Genomic DNA, 25,517 nt, shown 5'->3' with positions numbered 1-25,517 from the left:
TGAGTCGCAAGGCCTTCCCAAAATCGATGGTTTTGGTGAAATATCTGAAAATTGCCTCAAAGCTTCAACTTCCCAGCACCATATCACCCATGTATCATTACGTACCAAGAAAAAGCACCCTAAATATGATTGCCAGGGTTCCTCCAAACAGTTTGGTGGCCATTGTTCATAGGTTTACCAAAGAATCTGGCATTTAGAGTCCCCGAAATGAAGTTATTAGCTGAAGTTACCCACAGGACTATTTATATGCACTAACTTCATTTTGGGGCCTCTAAATGCCAGATTCTTTGGTAAACCTATGAACAATGGCCACCAAACTGTTTGGAGGAACCCTGGCAATCATATTTAGGGTGCTTTTTCTTGGTACGTAATGATACATGGGTGATATGGTGCTGGGAATTTGAAGCTTTGAGGCAATTTTTAGATATTTCACCAAAACCGACAATTTTGGGAAGGCCTTGCGACTCAGTAGTTTGGAGCAGAAAGGCATGGGTACCCATTTTAGATTCGGTAGAATGTGTACTTTCCAAAAATATATGGTTTTGGGGGGTAAACATATATTTCTGTGTTTTTACCCCACAAAAAATGCAGTCAATGTGTTGATTTTTCATTAGCTGAAGTTACCTACAGGACTATTTATATGCGCTAACTTCATTTTGGGGCCTCTAAATGCAAGATACTTTGGTAAACCTATGAACAATGGCCACCAAACTGTTTGGAGGAACCCTGGCAATCATATTTAGGGTGCTTTTCTTGGTACGTAATGATACATGGGTAATATGGTGCTGGGAAGTTGAAGCTTTGAGGCAATTTTCAGATATTTCACCAAAACCGTCAATTTTGGGAAGGCCTTGCGACTCAGTAGTTTGGAGCAGAAAGGCATGGGTACTCATTTTAGATTCGGTAGAATGTGTACTTTCCAAAAATATATGGTTTTGGGGGGTAAATATATATTTCTGTGTTTTTACCCCACAAAAATCTCCCAAATGAAAATAGTACATATGAATTTTCACATATGACACTCTGACTGCTACAATACAAGCACCTGGTATGTGCATTATGCACCATAAGACCCCCTAACAGTATAGAGACCCTAGAAAACCATATATTTTCTGAAAGCACACATTCAGACGAATCTAAAGCAAGTAATTACATCTTTCTACTGCAAACTACAAAACCACAAAGCAATGCTAAACATAACGCTTTTTATGGAATTTCTGAAAATAGTCACAAAGCTTGCATTTTACCCCATTATATACCCCACATTTTGTAACGTACCAGCAAAAGTCATCCTCAATATGAAAGCCAGGAGTGTACTGAACAGTGTGATGCCTGATATGAAAAGATTTACCAAACTAGGGGGCATACAGAGACGCCCAAATGAAAATAGTACATATGAATTTTCACATATGACACTCTGACTGCTACAATACAAGCACATGGTATGTGCATTATGCACCATAAGACCCCCTAACAGTATAGAGACCCTAGAAAACCATATATTTTCTGAAAGTACACATTCAGACGAATCTAAAGCAAGTAATTACATCTTTCTACTGCAAACTACAAAACCGCAAAGCAATGCTAAACATAATGCTTTTTATGGAATTTCTGAAAATAGTCACAAAGCTTGCATTTTACCCCATTATATACCCCACATTTTGTAACGTAGCAGCAAAAGTCATCCTAAATATGAAAGCAAGGAGTGTACTGAACAGTTTGATGCCTGATATGAAAAGATTTACCAAACTAGGTGGCATACAGAGACGCCCAAATGAAGATAGTACATATGAATTTTCACATATGACGCTCTGACTGCTACAATACAAGCACATGGTATGCGCATTATGCACCGTAAGACCCCCTAAAAGTATGGAGACCCTAGAAACCCATATATTTCTGAAATTACACATTAAGACGAATCTAAAGCAGGTAATTACATCTTTCTATTGTGAAACTACCAAACTGAAAAAGCAATTCTAAACATAACTCTTTTATGGAAATTCTGAAAATAGTCACAAAGCTTGCATTTTAATCCATTATATACCCCACATTTTGTAACGTACCAGCAAAAGTCATCCTAAATATGAAAGCCAGGAGTGTACTGAACAGTTTGATGCCTGATATGAAAAGATTTACCAAACTAGGTGGCATACAGAGACGTCCCAATGAAAATAGTACATATGAATTTTCACATATGACACTCTGACTGCTACAATACAACACCTGGTATGTGCATTATGCACCATAAGACCCCCTAACAGTATGGAGACCCTAGAAACCCATATATTTTCTGAAAGTACACATTCAGACGAATGTAAAGCAGGTAATTACAATTTTCTACTGCAAACTACAAAACCGCAAAGCAATGCTAAACATAACGCTTTTTATGGAAATTCTGAAAATAGTCACAAAGCTTGCATTTTACCCCATTATATACCCCACATTTTGTAACGTACCAGCAAAAGTCATCCTCAATATGAAAGCAAGGAGTGTACTGAACAGTTTGATGCCTGATATGAAAAGATTTACCAAACTATTTTGTACACAGAGACCTCCAAATGGTTATATAGCAGACAAAATTTCCAAGGTCAAAATGAAGTAACAAAAATCCCTAAAATCCAACAAAACCGCAAAAATCAATGCTTTTTTTTTTTCACCTACTGTAATCAGCAGTCAGAATAAATTTTTGATAATTTTAGCATGGCCAAATAGGTTTTACAGACAGAAAAAGGGGAACAACACCTTTGCAAAGCTGAAAATGTAATAAAATGGCAAAACATGCAATAAAATGTCTAAAAATGCACCAAAATCACCCAAATTGCAGTATAATCACCAAAATAACATACAAAAGGTATTGCGCAGTGCAATTAGCGAATACGCTATTCGCAATGGCAATAAAACAGTTTTTTTCAGCAAAAAAAACAGACGATGCGATAAGGGAAAAAAAAAAAATACACAACAGTGCAAGTGTGTATGTGTGTGTGTACAACTGACCAATTGCATGTTGTGTGTGCTGTGAATGTGTGACGCCCCTGATCCCCCAAAAATGTATGTGATTGTGTGTAAGTGTGAATGTAAGTGTGTAATGGGAAAATAAGTGTGTGTTTGTGTGTGTTTCTGTGTGTGGATGGGCACTAACCTGGGGGAAGCAGGTCCAGATCGTTGTGCAGGGCTGGAGGAAGAAAATGCTGCATCACCCAGGAAGATCCGTTGTGAGGGGGCGGAGCTTCGGCTCAGGAAGTGAAAGCAGCAGCAGGACACGCGGTGTGCACGTGTCTGCTGCTGCATTTGGGGCCCCTGGGCGATCGCGCCTCAGGGGCCACTCGTTCCCGGCCCCTGCTCGTTGCCTGGGGGCTGGGGAACGAAGAGGAACGGAGCAAGCGGCTTGAAAAGCCGCTCCTCCGTTCCCTAACCCTGAAATGCTGCAGAACGTAGAATCTACGTTCTGTGGCATTTCAAGTGCCATCCCCACAGAACGTAGATTCTACGTGGGGTGGCACTTAAAGGGTTAAATGAGTTGTTACGTTAATGGGAACACTGGTAATGGAACAGAATTCAATTTCCTTTGAATGTCTTTGGCACAAGATAATTCACATAGACTTGTTGGGATATATCACATGACTGACCAGTGCACTTGAAAGGTTCATCTTTTTATGGGGCTCTTGTGTAGAGAAAAAATAAATGTATGTTTAAGCTTAACCTATCTTAAAGAAGGTATCTTCAAAGTTACAGTATAGTGATAATGACAGACTTTTCAATACTGATTTTGACAGAAGGTAAGGCAGCTGACACAAATGTAATACAATAAACAAATGAACTGTATTTTTAAACTTTGAGAATAATGGGTTTCCGTGGTAATAGATCCCATAGCTGTACTGGATTATGGTAAATGCAGATAGTTTACATGCATACCTCACAACTGTCCCATTTTTTGTGGGACAGTCCTGATTTTGACAGCTTAGCCCATAGTCTTTGTTCTCCTGCACTGAATAGCCAGAAAAAGATACAAAGTTTCTAAAACTTAATTGACTTTTGACAGAGAGCCCAACATGCATGGCAGTTGCACTTAGATACATTTATAACAATTTAAGAAAAGCAAAGAAACAATTGTAACAATGCAGGTCTCTTGGGGAAACTGTGATTTGCATCTTAAAGTGTAATTCACCATCATTAGCTGTAATAACACAAAAAAACACAGAATGTGGGGAGGTATGTACATGTATCACCAGCACACCCAGCTCTCTTCATTCATATTTACCTGGGTTTTTCCGGATAACGTAATTTGGATCTTCATACCTCAAGTCAACTAGAAATTCGTTCAAACAATAAATAAACCAAATTAGATGTTTTTGCTTCCAATAAGGATTAATTATATCTTAATCATTTTTAAACATTTGGATTATATAGATAAAATGGAGTCTATAGGAGACGGTCTTCACATAATTTGGAGCTTTCTGGATTACAGGTTTCTGAATAACGGATCCCATACCTGTACACATGGAGGTAGCTTTATGCATTTCATGTTCTACAAACACTTAAGGTTGGCACCCTCCTCACTATAAAAGAAATCCATTTACAAACACAACATGGGCATATGCCAGCAATGTAAACCCCTGCATGTTTATATAAATTCATAGTGATGGCAAAAAAAATGTTATGTTTAAATAAGGCATCATAAGCCAAATTATGTAAAGAACACTTTTCTGGAAAATCAACATATATAAATAGTTCCCATAGCTGTATATTCTGGAACCATAAAAATATACAGATCTTGAACTCATTATATAGTGATTGCAGCTTGGTCTCACTTAAAGGAGTAGTTTACCTTTAAGTTAATTTTTAGCGTGTTCTAGAAATGCCAATTCTAAGCAACTTTTCAATTAGTCTTCATTATTTTATTTTTTTTATAGTTTTTTAATTATTTGCCTCCTTCTTCTGACATTTTACTGCCTTCAAATGAGGTTCACTGACCCCATCTAAAAAACAAATGCCCTGTAAGGCTACACATTACTACTTTCTATTCAGGCCTCTCCTATTCTTATCTCAGTCTCTTATTGAAATCAACGCATGTTTGCTAGGGGAATTTGGTAATGTACTAAATTTGCAAACTGGAAGCTAAAAAAAATCACAGCTAATAAAACATGAAAACCAATTGCAAATTGTCTCAGAATATCACTCTCTACAACAGAACTTTACGGGCGATTTCGCAGCGATCCGACGTGCTACACAAAATCTCAGGCATCACGTCGGATGCGACGGAAACAAGGTAAATAATTCAATTGTCGCATTGTGTCGTATTGTTGATGCGACGCAACACGACTGTTGGATGTAGACGCTGCATCAACAATGCGACACAATCCGACACTGCCATTACTTACCTTGTTTCCGTCGCATCCGACGTGAGGGCTGCGATTTTGCGCAGCGCGTCGGATCGCTGCGAAATCGCCTGTGAAGTCCTGCCCTTAGAGTGACTTTAAAGGGGTAGTTCACCTTTTCGTTAACTTTTAGTATGTTATAGAATGGCTTATTCTAAGCAACTTTTCAATTGGCCCCTTCATTTTTTTCTTTTTTTATCGTTTTTGAATTATTTGCCTTCTTCTTCAGATTCTTTCCATCTTTCAAATAGGGGGTCACTGAGCCCATCTAAAAACAAATGCTCTGTAAGGCTACAAATGTACCGTTATTGGTACATTTTATTACTCATCTTTCTATTTGTGTCCTCTCCTATTAATATTCAAGTCTCTTATTCAAATCAGTGCATGTTTACTTGGGTAATTTGGACCCTAGCAACCAGATTGCTGAAATTGCAAACCGTATAGATGCTGAATAAACAACTAACTCAAGAACAAATAATAAAAAAATGAAAACCAATTGCAAATTGTCTCAGAATATTGCTCTCTACATCATATTAAAAATGAATGTAAAGGTGATTAACCTCTTTAAAGAAGAAACAAACACTTACCGTATATACTCGAGTATAAGCCGACCCGAGTATAAGCCGAGGTACCTAATTTTACCTACGAAAACTGGGAAAACTTATTGACTCTAGTATAAGCCTAGACACAACTACAGCCCTGTCTCCCAGCAGCGCACATTCTGCCAAAGCGACCCCCACAGCGATCAACCGGACTTCTTTGCAAAGTTGATGGTGACAGAGAATTGCCAAATGGATTACTGTGTGCATTGTCCCACTGTCCCACTACCATGTGCCGAGGGTGCTGTTTGATATTGCCATCACTGTTAATCTTTCGTATAACCAACAGAGGGCGCTGTGTGATATTGCAGTCACTGTTATTCTTTCATATAACCAACAGAGGGCGCTGTGTGATATTGCAGTCACTGTTAATCTTTCATATAACCAACAGAGGGCACTGTGTGATATTGCAGTCACTGTTATTCTTCCATATAACCAACAGATGGTGCTGTGTGATATTGCAGTCACTGTTATTCTTTCATATAACCAACAGAGGGTGCTGTGTGATATTGCAGTCACTGTTATTCTTTCATATAACCAACAGAGGGTGCACTGTTATTCTTTCATATAACCAACAGAGGGTGCTGTGTGATATTGCAGTCACTGTTATTCTTTAATGTAACCAACAGAGGGCGCTGTGTGATATTGCAGTCACTGTTAATCTTTCATATAACCAACAGAGGGCGCACTGTTATTCTTTCATACAACCAACAGATGGCACTGTGTGATATTGCAGTCACTGTTATTCTTTCATATAACCAACAGATGGCGCTGTGTGATATTGCAGTCACTGTTATTCTTTCATATAACCAACAGAGGGCATTGTGGGATATTGCAGTCTCTCCCCAAGTTTACTGTTGGTATAGGAATGATTAAAAGTGACTGCAATCTCAGCTACTCGGGTCGGGTACCGCTGACCCGAGTATAAGCCGAGGTAGACTTTTTCAGCACATTTTGGATGCTGAAAAACTCGGCTTATACTCGGATATATACGGTAATAACAAAAAAAGTCTACCCCCTACCTTACATAGACCCCCCTCCCCCCCCAGCCTAGCTGCCCCCTGGGAAAATGCCCCTAACTCTTTACTCACCCCTCGGTGCAGATTCTGTCCAGAGGAGTTCACAGCAGCTATCTTCTTCTCTTTGGTAATCTTCGGAAAAAGACCGGTGCAGTTGGAGAAATTTTCGCGACAACTGAGCATGCACCGAAACTCACAAAATTGGTGAAGTGGCTGAAGATGGCGTTTGTGAACTCGGCTGGACAGAATCTGCACAGAGGGGTAAGTAAAGAGTTAGGGGCATTTGCCCGGGTGGGCAGCTAGGCTGGGGGTGGGAGTAGGGAGGGGGCTGTGAAGGGTAGGGGGAGGTAGGGTTTTTTATTAAGGGTTTGTTTCTCCTTTAAGCACTACCTACCCGACAATGGAGTGTATGTGAGGTCTATTTATTTTGAAGTTGGTATATAGGGAATAAAGGATAAAGGAGTTCTATGACTTTATAATGCACATTTCTTTAGTAACATACTGACATTTACAAAAACTGGTCAAGAATAATAAGAAGGAAGCTAAGGAAGTGCACTTATTTTTGTGTTCCTGTTCTACAATTCTCCTCTTCCTCTTTTTCCAGAGGGAAGTATTCATTCATTGTGCTGTCCTGGGTGCAATATTCCTTTATATGCATATGAGGCTGAACAGTGGTGTAACTAGATGTTACTGGTCCCCACAGCACATTCAATGTAGGGCCACAGAATATTGGTAAGTTGGCCTATTCTACCAAGATATGTTAAAATTTCTCATTAATTAGGGCCTCACTGGGCCTCCTACACTCCTGGGCTCCCCTGCAACCGCAGGGTCTGCTTCCTCTGTAGTTAAACCTGTGGGGCTGAACCTTGTATGGGCATTTCAGATTCAAACACTAGATAGCTGCTTCCATAGGGTTTCTACAGAAAAAAAAAAGAATCTTAGATGTCCGTTTCACCTCAAAATGGCTTTGATTGTGCTAAGGTAGCGAATGTGAGTTTTGGCTCAGAGTCCATTTTGAGACTGTTATCCATTTCTTAATAGAACTCATTAGTGCAAACACGCTGCATTCTTACCCTAGAAATGTCATGTAGTAAGACCACTTTTTGATTTTTTGGTTGCCTTTGTAGCCCTTTGGAAATCTGTACTGTACTGTAGAGATAGATACCACTATTTGAATTCCACTATTCTAATATTTTTGTGTCAGTGCTGATGTCAGAAACATCAATCACAGTGGGTTACTCTGTGCCCAAAAACTGCAGAAAAAGGCATTTTAATAATTGGAGTCCTGTCACTTAGAATTTTCTGGATGATTCTTAGGTAACATTGATAGACAGGCACCTGCTGCTTTAAATATATACTAAAAAAGGTGAGTGACCCAAGACTTTGTTCACAATATCAGTGGTTGACAGTTTTATATTGTATTTGTTGAAAATGTTTTCTAATATACACCATGCCAAGCTTTATGCTAAACTATTATTATTAATATGTATTTTTAGAGTGCCAACATATTGCGCAGGGCTGACTAATAAACATATTATGCTTTATAGGCATGGAAGACCCATAGCGCAACTCATTAAAAAAGGCATGCATTTGCTTTAAGGCAATTAAGCCACAAATATTTTTATTAGCAAAACATTACATTTTTATTAAAGGAAGTTACACTTTCTTGTCTATTATGAGCAACTCTACAAAATTATTGTTTGTTTTCATAATAGTTCATATACAATTTCAGTCTAAGAAGCATTTGTTATGTTGGCAAAGATTTTCCCCACTGGGTACAGTATGAACACTTGACCCTTCGTGGGGTAACTTTGAGAACTTTCATAAGTCAGGCCAGGCAAATTTATATAATGAAGCCATACAAGGTTAAAAGCATAGGCTCATTGACTTTGGAGTGCAATTACAACTTTATTTAGTATATGGAGAGACTCATGTTGGTAACTCTGGTTTGCCCTTTTGAATAATCAACATTATAATCATTTTAAACATTCCACTTGCATATTATTCTTATAAAAATGCAATGCTACAAGCCATTGTTAAATCTGGCAATAAATAATGAGTACCTTTGTGCAGGAAGAAAAATTTGGTCTACTCTTGATTGTTGAAAAAATCCGAATGTAAAAAACTTAATTGAATACAATCGTGAAAAACGTGAATACCTCTAATTTTGTTTCAAAAAATCACATTTGTGAGTTTACAAGCTCGAAAAACGAATTTTCTACATGAACTTGCCAGCTTTTAGATGCCGATTTTTTTTACATTTGTTTTTAAATATACTTTGGATTTTTTGAAAATAGTTTTTGTGCAAGGAAATTCTAATCGTGGCAGAAAAATTCAAATTCTAACCTTGATAAATTACCCATTTACTTTTAGGTTTCATGCCAATTCTTGATTTGCATTTTAATTTTTATTAACAAATGGTTGCGTTGGCTTCCGCCATTCTTGATCCTTCATTTTTTCTTCTGTGTTTGAAAGTATTTATTGACAATAAAATTATTATTTGTCCTTTGACAATAATATCTCTAAAATCCATCCTGCTGGAGGTTTTTAAGGAGCAACAGCACTGCTCAGCAGAATTCTGTTTGAAAAACGATTCCATGGGTTCATTTAACTAAAGCCGGTTCTTTCTACAGTGGTTGGCCATTGTATTTTCTACCTTATTTTTGTCTTGTTTTATCTTTCATAGCAGAAATCTTAAAGATATGTCATATTTTGATGTATTGCAGACGATCTGCTTAGAACCTCTGAGTGATTTCTTTTAAACTGCCACTTACGCTACAACAACAATTTTCAAAGCTTGTATTTTCCAAGGAGCTAAAACAGGTGTTCCTGTCTGTGAGATTCACAATATTGATGTCACAGGTAAAATTTATAGCAAAATGTAATTCTGTAGGACATTTTCAAAGGCACATGAAACTGATGAAGTGATTCAGTTCACTGGATATGTTGAGATTTATTTCAAATGAAAATAATTCTTTCTGCAGTATATTCATGACCAGAATACATAATATATTTTGAGTGATGTGTTTCTGTATATCTGATAATAGTATTCCCTGTATCTATGTCCACCTTGTGTCCAGATTAGGATTTTGGTGGTGGGGCAGTTTCAATTTTTAAAAAAATTTATAACAAGTTGTAACATGTAGCTGATAAAAGTCAGCAATGTCACTCATCGCTGGAGATGGAAGGTGTGAAGCTGAAACAACAGGTCCTGTTGTTTCAGCTTCACGTATCAAATAAGAAATTATAATTGCCCCTCCAGGACAAGGTGTGCGGCGGAAATTTAGCACCGTTAATGCTTAAAGTTTCAGTATCTCTTATTCTCCCTGTGTATTTAACCAAACCAAACTCATAGCTATATATTTTTACTTGGTTTTTAACTGACTCAGATTGCCTTTTGTAGTTGTGCTCAAACTGCTATTCTCAGGGCACCTGGTGCAGCTTTCTTAATCATTTTCCTTAGCTCCTGCCATTATATGTTTCTTTTAAATTCACTTACCAAGGGGCGTGTTCCATCAGCTCTGCCATGTGGCTCAATTTAATTGATGGTATGGCTAGAATTACAGGGCAAAAATGAACTATACATAGGTAGAGGAACTACCTAAAGCTTCTCATAACCTGCCAAAAATATATTATAAAATATGCTTACAGTAGTCAGTAGAATCCCTCAGGTCAATGTTTACTCTTAATTCCATACAATACTTGGTCACCTATTCCTGAATTGTCAATTTAATAGACTATGATATAGACTCATGGCCAATATATATCCTACTCCAATGTAAAATAAAGACAGTGCTCTATGAACACAAAACTTTCCTTACCCTATGTCTTCAGCCACAAATTTGCATCCTTAAACCTTTGGTACCTAGGATTGTTCATTGAAAAAAATTGCCTCTCATACAAGTTCAAAGTTTTACTTAGAATATCACTTTTAACAAATCCCTTGTGTATTTAGTTGACAAAGGCACAGCACCATGTTACATAAAAGATCATTGATTAGAAAACATTCACCATGGAATTTCTGGGATGTAGGCCAGATGTAGGATGTAGTCAAATACTTAAATGTAACCTTTTTTAACCATGTCAGATACTGTACATTATATATTTATTACAAATCAGAGGCTATCTTACATAACAGCATACTTCAAAGATGGAATTTATGCCTTTAGAGGGGTTGCATGGTGCACATGCCCTCTGCTCTTAAATGAGAACTAAACTCTAAAAATTAATATGGTTAAAAATTCCTTATTTCATATTGTGAACTTATTGCACCAGCGTAAAGTTTCAGCTTGTCGATAGCAGCAATGATCCAGGACTTCAAACTTGTCACATGGGGTCACCTTCTTGGAAAGTGTCTGCGGCACTCAAATGCTCAGTGGGCTCTGAGCAGCTGTTCAGAAGCTAAGTTTAGGGGTTGTCACAATTTATCAAGCAGAACATGAGGTTGGCCTGTAATATAAGCTAATGCTACAAGGCTGATTATTAAATTGTGATGTTATTTGCACTGGTTTATGTTCTGCCATGTAGTAATTATCTGTATTAATTACTAGTCGGTCCCTAAGCTCAGTAAGTGAAAGCAGCACAGAGCATGTGCAGTGAATCAGCAGAAAAGAAGATGGGGAGCTACTGGGGCATCTTTGGAGGCACAGAGCTTTACTGCTAATGGGCTGTGGTTGCCTTAGGCTGGAACAGACCCCCAAAACATAATGTCCAACATTTCTAGCCTTCTTTAATTAAGCTTTAGTTCCCCAACCTTCATTCTTCAAGCTTATATACTTTGTTCCTTGTATAGACAAAACTGGCCGTATCGCTTCCACTACCCTTTAAATATTTTGTTACTGAAATAGATCAGTCTGATTTAACTGCACTAATGTGTTCACTCATCTTCAGCTAAAATATGGTAACCCAACGTTTTGTTTCCACACCTTGTATAGCTCATTGAATACATTGCATATTTCTGGACAGATTAAAAGATTTCTGTCGGCTGCCGATAATATCTCTGATCGTATGATTTTCAGAGGGAGACTGTCACTAGCTTTGGTCGGACATAACTTTCGTACGATTGCTGTCAGAGGTAGAACATCTGCTGATCTGTTCTTTTGCTACTTTATTTGATCTGAATGGTTAGTGGCAAGTCGGGAGAGGGGAAAGTCCGATTGTACAATGATTCGTAACGATCGGATCTTTACGTCTATGGCCAGCTTTACACCTAAAGATAACTACTTTAAAATTAAACAGCTAGGGTCAAATTCACTAAGCGCCGAACGCAAGCGTTAATTCACTAGCGTTTGGCATTTTCGTTACTGCGCAAATTCACTAACGAATGCTTGCGTAGTTTCGCTAGTGTTACTTCGCACCCTTACGCCTGACGAATTTTCGCTAGCGACGTAACTACGCAAATTCACTAACTTGTGCAGTGTATTGAACGCTACCTTTTACGCTAGACTTCCTTCGCCACCTCAGACCTGGCGAAGCGCAATAGAGTAGATAGGGATTGTTTCAAAAAAAGTCAAAATTTTTTCTAAGTCCCAAAAAACGCTGGCGTGTTTTCTACATTATGGGTGATAGGCTGAAAAAGATCGAAACATTTTTTGGGGCTCCCCTCCTTCCCCCCTACATTTCCTGACTCATGGCAACTTACCTAGACAGTGGGCACATGTGTAGGGCAAAATAAAAATTTTATTTGATGATTTGAAGGTTTTCTAGGCATTTGTAGTGCTGATACGTATTCCTCCATTGAAATTTGAATTTGGCGCCGTATGCAAATTAGCCTTCGCTAGCGTAACTTCGCTTTACATAGCGAATCAACGCTAGCGCAACTTCGCAACCTTACGCCACCCCTGAGCGCAACTTCGGATTTTAGTGAATTTGCGGAGCGCTGGTGAAACTACGCCTGGCGAAGTGCGGCGAAGTTGCGCCTGGCGCAACTTCGAATCTTAGTGGATTTGCCCCCTAGTGTCTCCTGTTGTTCTTGAGTCTACCAGCAGGTCAGTTGGTTCGTGATCATTGATTTTAATGCCTTTGGAGTGGGGAAAAAACGCCCACTGACTTTTTGGAGAAAAAGTTGAGACAAAAAAGTTGCCCCAGGAAAGAATGCCCATAGACTTTAATGCATTTGGAGGAAGAAAAAAAAGTCACACACATAAAAATTTTGGTCCCCTATTGTGTTTTGTAAATATTTCAGTGAAGTGTAAAGGGACAGATTTGCTCGTCACTAGTGGTAAAGTATTAGAAGTCTGGCAGATGGAGCAGGCCCAAATACACATCTTTCTCAAAAATGTAATAAAGGCTTTTTTTGTACTTTCTGAAAGAATTTTATTTCAGGATCAAAAAGGCAAAAATCAAAATGATATAATTTAAATGCAGACAGCAAAATGGCTAAATTGCTTCAACTCAGAAAAGACCATGTGTCAGTTCTGGTTGCTGATAATAGAATTTGTTGTGGCTGGTGTACATTATTCTATCCTCTATGCAAGGCTCTGTAGATTATTGAAAACAAAAATGAAGCAATTCGAGCAATTCATTAGAATTTAGAGAAAACAATCAATGGGATTTGGAGCTTTCATGCCTCTGCTCGCAGTATTCATAATAGAGTGTCAGATGAAATGGCTGTACTTGTTTCTTTGCTCCTTAAAACTTGCAAGTCAGGGGTGTAAGGATCTATTTTCTATCATAGCAAAAGATTTCTGTGAAATAGGTTATTTTAAAATATGTTAAGATGTTAGGTGGTTCAACAGATGTGCTTGCCTAGGGATCAGCTGGTGTATTTGTCAGTTAGAAATAAGAGAAGGTAATAGAAGTTATTATAATGGCTAACCTGAATTGTGGTGATTTGTGTTGAGATGCATGGCAACACAGAAATATAGATTGGACCAGTCTATGGTGCAAGCTCTTATGTTTCTTTCAGTTGTGATAAAACAGTACAGGGTATACAGTAGATGCCAATGGAGGCATTATAGATTTGGCACTGGAAAACAGTCCGGTTTCTTATGAAAAAGGGTCAACATTTTTTAATTAAAGTATATTAAAGATAGGTTTCTTTTTCTTTAAAGAAAGTAAAAATTGGATTTTTATTTTTTTTCCTTAACATGCCCGTTAAAAGAAATATGGGATATCACAGCTGTAGTGGAAGTTAGCACAAAAGGCACTCTACAGTCCTTTATTTATACAGTGCAAACTTATTCTGCAGAACGTTACAGAAATTATACAAAATATATACTGGAGAACACATTCACAAGGATTGGGCACTGGGCATTTTTGACCAAGACATACAGTACTCACACGTTTATTTCCCATTGACACACATGGAAACTGCCATCAGATACCAGCATGTATGATTTGAGCCATAAAGTAGGTAATGGGAATGACAGTGCTTTGCAGCAATGCCACTCTGCAGTGATGACAGAAGAGTGAGTGTTTGCAATTGGCCACATTTTTTTTCACTTTGGACACTGCCTTCCTCTTTTTCAGAATTGCAGCAGGTTTCTGTGCTTCATTATGGAACTCAGAGACCTGCAACTGCCCAGATGAATACAGTGCTACCAGCATTTGGTAGAGCTGTATTCATGAGGGGCAGGGGTGGGGGACACACAGTTTCCCCTACCTGGCCCCTACCTTGTGTGTCATTCAGACATAGGCCATTAGGTGCCCTTTCCATCCCACTTGCACTATTTGTTAAAAAAAAAAAAAATTTTGTCTGTATCCTAGGCAAATCCTATTAAGAATCTTCTTTTTAACAACAAATCTTCATCATGCCTTATCTACTTGCGTAAACATCTGCAAAGCAGTTAAATCATTGTACAGCTGAATGTCCTTCTACAATAATGGCCAACTCTCCTTTCAGGGTAGGGAACTTCTCTCTAGAATTCCATCCCTGAATTCCTCCGTAGAGGAGCCTTTCTCGAATTTAAACTTCAATGCTATACTTAAACGTTTTCCTCTTAAAACACTGGCATAACATCTGATTTAATCTTGGTACTGATGTGGCTCTGCCTTAACCACTGTAAATTGCATTACTCATCACTAGGGATGTAGCGAACGTCGGAAAAAAAGTTCGCGAACATATTCGCGAACTTGCGCAAAAACGCGAGCGGTTCGCGAACGGTTCGCGAACCCCATAGACTTCAATGGGAAGGCGAACTTTAACATCTAGAAAAGACATTTCTGGCCAGAAAAATGATTTTAAAGTTGTTTAAAGGGTGCAACGACCTGGACAGTGGCATGCCAGAGGGGGATCAAGGGCAAAAATGTATCTGAAAAATCTGCCTGTGTGTGCTTGGAAGAGATAGTGTAGGGGGAGAGCTGTTAGTGATTTCAGGGACAGATGATAGTAAGTTTGCTGGCTAGTAATCTGCTTGATACTGCTCTGTATTGGAGGGACAGAAGTCTGCAGGGATTTGAGGGACATTTTAGCTTAGGTAGCTTTGCTGGCTAGTAATCTACTGTTCTCTTTAAACAACTGCCATACGTTGACCTTGTAGGCATTGTTTGCCCAGTTTTTTTGGACGCAGCCACTGAAGCACAGTTGCCAGAAAAAATATGCCATATAAATGCTGAAAATAGTAATTTTTCGCCATACGTTGACCTTGTAGACATTGTTTGCCCAGTTTTTTTGGTTGCAGCCACTGAAGCACAGTTGCCAGAAAAAATATGCCATATAAATGCTGAAAATAGTCATTTTTTGCCATACGTTGACCTTGTAGGCATTGTTTGCCCAGTTTTTTTGGTCGCAGCCACTGAAGCACAGTTGCCAGAAAAAATATGCCATATAAATGCTGAAAATAGTCATTTTTTGCCATATACGTTGAGTCAACGTATGGCAAAAAATGACTATTTTCAGCATTTATATGGCATATTTTTTCTGGCCTCTGTGCTTCAGTGGCTGCGGCCAAAAAAACTGGGCAAATAATGCCTAAAAGGTCAACTTATACACTACTACAGCGATGGATACGGATTACGTAAAATATATTATGGCTGCTTGAAAAAAGTCACTCCGGTGTTTTTTCTGGAGACGGTAATATTATGGATATTTAGACAGAATGTGAACAAGGTCACACAGCTAGATGGCGGGTTGAAGAAAACAGTGTGCAAATAATGCCTACAGGGCAAATAATGCCTAAAAGGTCAACTTATACACTACTACAGCGGTAGTAAAATAAAAAAAAGTAAAATAAAAAAAAAATGAATATTAAAAAAAAAAAATTAAAGTTGGTGCTGCTGAACTACTAGGAGCAGCAGATTAGCACACCAGTCCCACTCCCCAACACTGCTAGACTAATAGCACTGGGCTCTTATAGTAGTAGTAGTAGTAGTAGTAAAACAACAAAAAAATAAATAAAAGCAGTCCTTACAAGGACTACTGTTATTGCAGCAGTCAGCAGATGAGATCAGAAGCAGGACAGCTGCCCACTGCAGCTACATACAGAGCACTGCAGTAGAAGGTAGATTACTAGCCAGCAAAGCTACCTAAGCTAAAATGTCCCTCAAACCCCTGCAGACTTCTGTCCCTCCAATAACAGAGCAGTATCAAAACGATTACTAGCCAGCAAACTTTCAACTGTCCCTGAAATCACTAACAGGCAGCAGCTCTCTCCCTACACTATCTCTTCAGCACACACAGGCAGAGTGAAAAAACGCTGCAGGGCTTCGGTTTTTATAGGGAAGGGGAGTGGTCCAGGGGAGAGCTTCCTGATTGGCTGCCATGTACCTGCTGGTCTGGGGTGAGAGGGCAAAAAAAAGCGCCAACAATGGCGAACCCAAAATGGCGAACGTCGCGCGCCGTTCGCGAACTTCCGGCGAGCGCGAACACCCGATGTTCGCGCGAACAAGTTCGCCGACGAACAGTTCGCGACATCTCTACTCATCACCCTCCTTTATATATCTGTAAATTGCCCACTCAGATTGTAAGCTCTATGGGACAGAGATCTCCTTATTGCTTACCACTACTTGTATACATTATATATAGCTATTTATTATAAATATTGTACCCCCTATTGTAAAAGGATCATTTAAGTTACTGAGGAATTCCATGACCGTATAAAACTCTTATCTCATGAAACTGATAGGACTTCTAATATTCTTATATTTTACAATGGTTTTTAGTGAGTCATGTGACATAAATTTCATCATTAAGCACCAATTATAACAGATGACAACATGATGCACTCTTCATATCCCTTTCCTGGGAGAGTATTTTTTTTTAGAGAACGTGACCTTACCAATGTGACCTTTTAGAGATGATTAAGTCCCTTAAACCTCAAGAGCATCAATGATCTCATTCAAGGACGTTGCCATTATATCACGATCTATGCTCAAAATTTAGTAAAAGTGATAAAAAGACAGACACCGTTCCATTAAGCGATTAAGTATACATACATTTTCTCTATACTGTATGTGACTAAACTAGAAATAAAGATTCATATCAGTGTCTACTTACGGAAGCATGGTGACCCTTGCTATATATTTAATATCTTCTATCCTCATGAAAAGAACAGCGGCAGTAACATTTTTAGAGGCAAAGTGTCTTTCCTAGTTTCACACTAGTTAATAATTTATTGTACTGTTTACAGTATTTGCATGATTTAACCTGCCAGCCAAAACAATTTGCTTCGCTTGCAGCTAAATTAAATGTGACTGGTTATCAACACAGTTGTAGCTTGTTGAAAGTACTTAGGAGCTCATAGTAATACATTTTATTGCTTAGCTGTTAGATATTGGATGAAATCGCAAACGTCTACATAGGCCTTGCTTGTTCTAATCAGAATCTTTTATAATCTTTTTTTCTGTTTAATGGCAGTTTATGTGTCCTTGCAAGCTAGCTCTTAGTTGCTTAAAGAATTCATATATGTGCTCCAAGTCTGAGCATTTGTGGATTGTGGAATCTATTTTCTAATGAGGTCCGACATAAAGTATGTTTTTTTTCCTCAAAAGGTAAAAAATAATTGCCCACAAAGACCAATAAGTGCATTGATTGCTTTGGTGCTACAAGCTTAGACACTCAGATTATTGTAGGGTATTTTGGCACACTGAAACCACTAGAGAATATTGCATACTAGGGAATGCATAAAGAGGGACTGTATACTATATCAAACGGTGAGACTGTGTGGAGACTTTAGTTGTCCGTAAATAGTCAAAATGCATTGCAAAATTGTTCTTATTTAGTTATAATAAATATGCTGTCATTCTGTTTTACTGTGTACGCCGAAGCATATCTTCCTGCTGCATATACTGTATACTTGTATAGTTCTTTTAAGGCTTTACCCTGAAACATCATGCAGTTAACTTCCCTTTCCTTCTTCTATGGAGATTTTTAGCATTAAAGGAGGGATGTTAGAAGACTTTGGGGGAATGGAATTAAAGTCGCAAAGAGAAAAACAAGTCGCACCAATAAGACTAAAAATCCACATCTCGTAATGTAATATTGTTCCTTAAACTGTTATTGCATTGCGAATTTTTATTTCCCTCTCTTAAGAAGTGTCGTAATCTTTTGGAGCAAACATAACGACTTTTTCAGTAACATTTATCGCGCATTGGCGCAAACTATAAAATTCGCAAACGGCCTTCCGCTGTCGGAAGTGGTCGCAAAATAGTTTCCGGGTTCGCAAAAGCTATATTAAATTCACGCAAAGCAAAATTTGTTCGTGCAAAGGCAAAACTTTTCTCATTGCGAATAATTTTTCCGTTACCGACTTTTATTACATTCCCCCGTTTGACTTGCAAGCTTGAAACATTGGTGCCATAGGTTAAACACTAACTAGGTCTTGGTTACTAGTTTCCCTCCCCTGGCTCTATCTGATGTTGCTATCTCCACATAAACATTATACATTTACCACTTTATTATTCAGTTAGACAAAGGATAATTCATATGAACTGGAACAGCAAGCATAGCTTATTGTTCATGGAGGACAGCGCTTCTTTGCATATTTATATTTGTTGAATCACAGTAACTGAAAAAAACTGTGGCCATGAATGCTCTATGAGACATAGCAGATAAGAATAAGAGACTGCAATACATTCAGGAGAACTGAATGGGAGTTCAATATCTGGATTTTGCAAGTAAATTGCCAAAGTGTCACAATTTATACAGGGATATGGGCTGCCATGTTTCTTGCCTTTTTTTATAGCCTGTGTTGAATAACTTTTTCAGATTATAACCCAATTTATTTTTTAGTTTATGGAGACAAGCGACATAAGCAAACACAATTGCAGACTTGCACATTCTGCAGATTTTTTTCATAGAGGTTTATTGAGCTTGATCTGGGCCAGTGAGATCTTCATAACTAATTGAAGAATAAACCAACAACTTCTATAGGCTACTGTCAAAATAAAAGATAAATGCTATCAGGTACAAATGCTATCAGGTACTTGTGTAGTCACATTTTGCAAGATTTTGCAATAATGTATTTTATAAATGTATAGCCACTGTATGTAAATGTTTACAATACACTTTACTTTGTTACTGATCATATCATTAACAAATTCATTCATTATTTTATTTTACTAGAGAAAATGAGGTACTGAAAGTCCAGTTGAAGAAGTATGTTGGTGCTGTACAGATGCTGAAAAGGGAAGACCATCCTGAAGGTAAGGATGCGGGGACTGTATTGTTACTCTAAATAAACCATGTTATTCCATGTGCCATTATAGATATTGTATGTACCTGTTAAAATTTGCTATCCTTCCTGTTTATCCCTAGCTTTGAACGTCCTGCATTTATCTTTTTAATTATACAGAAGCTGGAGCAGTTTGATACTGCCTTCTCAGCTTCTCATACATTTTGCCATAAAGTGACAGATAAAAGATTTTTCTTAATTAACAATCCATACTATGGCTAACATTTCTGGTCCTTAAATATTTACTTTTTGTTCCATGGATGCATAATAAGTTACACATTTTTGCATTCTAGTTCTACAAGCACATTTCTTCATGTGCTCTGCCAATGGAGAAGCATAATTTGCGCAAATAATCATTGCGAATTTGGAACACCAAAATAAATGAAAGAAATGCACTGTAATCAGATATAACATTTAGGTAATTTCACTTGAGCTACTTTAAAGCTACGACTTAGCAGAGATGAAAATGCAGTGGTAATTGTTCCCAGTAGCTATTGTTCCATGACTGGTTCTCAAAAAATACCTTCCAGTTCTTATTGCCACTAGAACCCTTATTGAGTAGTGCCATATACTACTTGTCCGGTTGCTGGTCACTGGTTCAGCAGCATAATGCCAGGAATTCTTGCAGATTGCTGTTTATTAAATATAAAGTCATAAACAAACAAGCAAAAAGGTCTAGAATTTTGTAGCTTTATATTCCATTTCCCTTTGTTACTGATGCCTGCTTCCAACAACTTTTTGCTTTTGGAAACGTGAGGTGTGGAACCATGCATCGCACATATTAAAGACAAAGAGACGAGCTATTAGTTTTCTTCCTATGGATAATGACAAAGGCAGATAAGCACATGTATGTTAATGAGGATAACACTGGTTCTTGTTTTAGGCAGGTAGTGAGATGTTATTGTGGATTTAAATAGATTTTTCTGCAGTTGGGCTGGGACTGAAAGAAAATTTATTTCTAGTGACTCCTTCCCTCTTGCTTCTCCAAAGCAAGAGGGAAGGGGTACAGTTTGTGAGAAGTAGGTCACAACAGTAGGGTTAGGTGTACAGTCTGGGGCAAAATATAATCGTTTTAAATCTTCAGTCTGATGTTTTTCTTCCTTATCCAGCTCTGTGTGAGCAGTAGGCAAGATACAAAGTATCACTGCTTTGGAGCAGCATTTGGTAACTTGCCACAACAGTGTAGGGGTGAAATGATGGAATGGCAGAAGCATTTGTTTGGAGCACAAACACTTTTTTGCTTTTTACAATTTTGGGTACCCATTCATCCAATTGCTGCCATGTTGTTACCACTTTACCTTTTTCTTTTCATGAGGCATGTTTTATTATTGCAGCTTTGACATCCAATTTAACATAATTTGTCAAAATACAACTCTTACACAAGTGAATAAAGCTTCTATTTTACTCTGTGTTTTTGCCGTTTAATTTTCTGTTGCCTTTTACACTTTTTTTGCCTTGTCTAGCGTCTTGCACTGATTTCATTGTTGGCTGGAGATATACAGAGTAAATATCGTAATTGAAAGGACGACTGTCCTTGTGCCATGCATACTGCCGAACCTGAACTTTACTTTTGTAATCATCTGTAACATTCCTAATTCTGTTCACATGAATTTAGTAAATCCACTGCATTCTGTGACTAAACAAGGTCAATGATGTTGGAAGAAACATATGGTTAAAGGAGCTTCCTTTGGAGAAAAAATGTGTTCAATTAATTACCCTCTAGTCCTGTGTCTTATTCTTATCTTGAAAAATAGCAATAGTGGGACAGTTGCCTACATTATTAATGGCTACATATTTAGAGACTGTATTTTCCCGTTTAGTAACTGGGAACAGTTTTTAAAGCTGCTTGTGTTAGAAGTCAGCAATTTTGCATTCATTTTTCATTTTTATCCTATAACTCTTTGGACAACAATCAAGGCATTTAATCAGCAGATGGAATACTCTATTTGTTAAATGCACAAAAATATGGAAACTTAGCAAAAAATAATGTTTAATACAAACAAACTCACTAACCTTATGGAAATGTCCTATTTTATAGGAAACACTACATAGCGCTTTATTCCAGGATCCTGTAGGGCAGCACATAATTGAAGGGGAAATTAATTTGAACTATATACCACATTTCTGTAGGTGATTTATGATGCTGATAGAGAAAATGAATAGGCAGAACTACGCCAATATATAATTGGAAATACTCCATGTGCTGTGGACACAGCTGTTAGTTTGTGTGCACAATGAATAGATGTACAGATGGAGCAAACTTTATCTTAACATTTGGCAGAGATGGCTCATAATGCCCTACTGTGTTATTCCACTTAAACACTTATCACACCTCTTTCCACGGTGACATATTATGTCATGGTGTGTGATGTCAAAACAATGATATAATAGACATAAGATCAAGAGAGAGAAATAATAAATCTCTCTATTTGTACATAGTATTACGGATAACTTTAAGCATTGTTTACAGTAAATACTGTATATACAAATATATATATATATATATATATATATATATATATATATATATATATATATATATATGTCATAGAGATTAACTGTATGACAGTTGCCTAATTATTTAAACTCTGTTTACAGGGGATTTAAAGTAATTTTTAAAAAAGTGTATGTAAAGCTTCTTAGTACTTAATAAAACAACCTTGTAATATATGCCTATTGAAAGTTTTGTACCAGCTTTGAGATACAGGTGATTGTTGCTGCAGCTTTCTCTCCTCTCCTTGATCACTATCCCTCTTGAAGTTCAGCGGTCGCTGACTGTCCTACTCCCTGGTGCTCTAAGGGGCAGCAGTTCCTCAACAAGTATGTATATATGTGAAGGTTAGGCCACTCTTGACCCCTTTCAGTAATTATCAGCATTGGAGTGGCAGCCCATAAATTACTTAAAGGAGAATTCAACCATAAGGTAAAAAAAACCTCTACCCCCCTACCCGACATAGACCCCCCCCCAGCAGCCTAGCTTCTACCCTGGGCAAATGCCCCTAACTCTTTACTTACCACTCGGTGCAGATTCTGTCCAGCTGAGATCACGGCAGCCATCTTCCGGCTCTTCCGAATGAGAGTGGCGCTTCTGCAATTTCGGTGACTTTCGGCGCATGTGCAGTTGTCGGGAAACAGAAAATTGCTCCAACTGCGCATGCGCCGATGTGGCACTTACTTCCCGTAGATTACTGAAGAGAAGAAGATGGCTGCCGTGAACTCTGATGCCCTGAATCTGCACAGAGGGTAAGCAAAAAGTTAGGGGCGTTTACCCGGGGTAGCAACTAGGCTGGGGGAGGAGGGAGGGGGTCTATGTAGGGTAGGGTTTTTTTTTTTATTAGGGGTTGAATTCTCCTTTAAGGTTGGGCTTTGTCAAACCCTAAAGTAAAACCGTTTTAACCACAGAAACATTTCTAGGTCTACAGACTGGTTGAGTGTTAAAAAGCTGTTTTACAGAACAGGGTTTTCCACACCCAAGTTCAAGGACTCCAGTAACAAATCCATATGGGAATGTTTATAAATAATCTTAAATCAGTTACAATTCCAAGTAGAAGTATGAAAACCATTATCTAAATGGGTATATCTGATTTTGAAATGCATGTACTGCATTTTGGGATAGAATCAGCAGTTTTTTCTGGTGACACCAGCAATATTGCCATGTTTCCTGGGCAGCGATTACTTTTTATTCCACTATTCTATAGTACTGGCATTTGTCCCAGATATCAAATTGCTTTCATATCTTATTTAAACAACCGTTTTGAATGGCAGTCTTTCTGATGCTGCAATAGTACAGTTAATAGCGGAGAAAGAATCCGATGTTCTCCTATGCCATTCGATTCGGTATTCATTCTGTATTCATTAACTTCTGAATCATTTTGCACCATACCATAACTGAACTCATTAATAAATCATACATGCAGGATATTTTTAGTTGTGTATGTCCATTTCGGTCAAGTGTTGAGTTAAACTTGGATAGCGGGTGGATGCTATTCATCGTAACTTCTTGGCACTTTTCTCTTATGTGCATGTCCTAGAGAATAGATTTACAGGCAGGTGTCCGAATATACAGCATTCTTTAAGAAAATATATTTTTTAGAAAACCCTATTGTTATTTAAATCATCTACTGTGTTGAAAGTATTTATAATTATGGACAAGCTTCAATTGCACGTATCTTAACGAATGCTTTGCAGACAGTGTGGTTTTGTGCTAAATTAATTAGAATGCAGAGAGTCAGCATGCATTATTAAAGGTATATTGCTCAGTGAAACCCAAGCAGACAATGTTAACTAAAACTATAAATGCAACATACAGGTTTCAGAGTTGAACCCTTTATGGCTGAAAAGCTGGTCATCCTTGGGATAAGGAGACTATCTTGAAAGCTTATGAGTCTCATGCATACTGGGAATAAGAGTAATTTATCAACAATTAAATCAACCTTTCTATATTCTGTACATTATTATTGCTGAAATTTGTGTGTGAAGGTACCGGATGTATAGATGGACCGGAGGTAATGGCATAAAGGCCTTGGATAATAGTATACACAATGTATGGTGCTGGGTGTCCTGATCTGAATGCAAATTATGGTGAGATTTAAGGGTTTACTATTTTTTAATCCCCCCTGAAAATATAGTAGAGGGACAAAGCATGTTTTGGAAATAACGGCATTAGCTTGAGGGATGAAAACATAATTGGGTCTCTTTGATGCAGTGCAGTTTTGGGCTCATGTTCTTAAGAAGGAGGATATTAAAGGAGAACTAGACCCTAAAAATGTATGAATATGACTAAAAATGCTGTATTTTATATATTGAACTTAATGCACCTGCCTAAAGCTTCAGCTTGACAAAGAGTGGAGTTGCATTGTGCTGCTATCCTATAAACAATAAAGACGGTTTTACTATAATTGGAGTGCTGTCTATTGGAGAAAAATAAAGTTTCAGCTTCTCAATAGCAGCAATGATCCAGAACGTGTCAGAGGGGGGGGAGTCACCATCTTGGAAAGTGTCTGTGACACTCACATGCTCAGTGGGCTCTGAGTAGCTGTTGAGAAGCTAAGCTTAGGGGTCGTCACAAATTATCATGCAGAAAATTTGGTTTGCCTGTCAGATAAGCTAATGCTACAGGGCTGATTATTAAATTCTGATGCTAGTTGCACTGGTTTCTGTGCTGTCATGTAGTAATTATCTTTATTAATTACTAATCAGCCTTAAATTGTGACATTTTTATTCTATCTGTACTGTATATTGTGAATGTATCCCTAAGCTCAGTGAGTGACAGCAGCACAGAGCATGTGCAGTGAATCAGCAGAAAAGAAGATGGGGAGCTACTGGGGCACCTTTAGAGACAAATAGATATTTCATGGTAAAGGACTGTGATTGCCTTGGGCTGGTACAGAAGCCCAAAACATAATTTTCAATATTTCTATCCTACTTCTTTAGTTGGACTTTAGTTCTTCTTTAATGATCTGGGGAGAGTGCAGAAAAGTGCAACTGGACTGGTGTAGTGGGGGATCTGTTTTTGCCCATATAAAAGACTAACGCACCACATGCAACCCTTTTAGACATGAGGAACTGTGCATTCATTTGAAACATCGAAAAATGGTTCTTCGTGGTGAGGGCAGTGAGGTTATTATTAATGTGTCTTGGACGGCTTCTTGAACAAGTATAATATCCAAGGCTATTGGGATCTTAAAGTGATACTTACGCTAAAAAAACTAATTTTTAAAATATCAATGTACATAAAACGGTACCTAAAGGTCATGTTGATCGTTTTTTGCTGAGAGGTCTCTTTTTGTAAATAATTTTTGGTTGATGTTCCTAAACCTGGCTGTTTTGCCAACCTGACTGTCTCATCTCAGCCTGTCAGTTAAAGTTTTTAATGCTAACGGCCTGCTTCACAAATATGGCAGCCCCCTC

General features: G+C 38.0%; 1 protein-coding gene across 3 annotated transcripts in view; it reads left to right on the top strand.

Annotated features, from left to right (window-relative positions):
* snx29.S (sorting nexin 29 S homeolog) overlaps positions 1 to 25,517 on the top strand; it is a 327,158-nt gene that overhangs the window by 67,543 nt on the left and 234,098 nt on the right. For all 3 annotated transcript variants that reach the window (XM_018239096.2, XM_041579205.1, XM_018239098.2), the window contains exon 14: positions 19,499 to 19,578. In XM_018239096.2, coding sequence (XP_018094585.1) covers positions 19,499 to 19,578 — 80 coding nt within the window. The remainder of the gene's footprint in view (positions 1 to 19,498; positions 19,579 to 25,517) is intronic.

The sequence above is a fragment of the Xenopus laevis genome, chromosome 9_10S, assembly GCF_017654675.1.
Source record: "Xenopus laevis strain J_2021 chromosome 9_10S, Xenopus_laevis_v10.1, whole genome shotgun sequence".
Classification (NCBI taxonomy): domain Eukaryota; kingdom Metazoa; phylum Chordata; class Amphibia; order Anura; family Pipidae; genus Xenopus; species Xenopus laevis.
The sequence above is the reverse complement of the archived record's forward strand: the minus strand, read 5'-3'. Positions and strand labels throughout refer to the sequence as shown.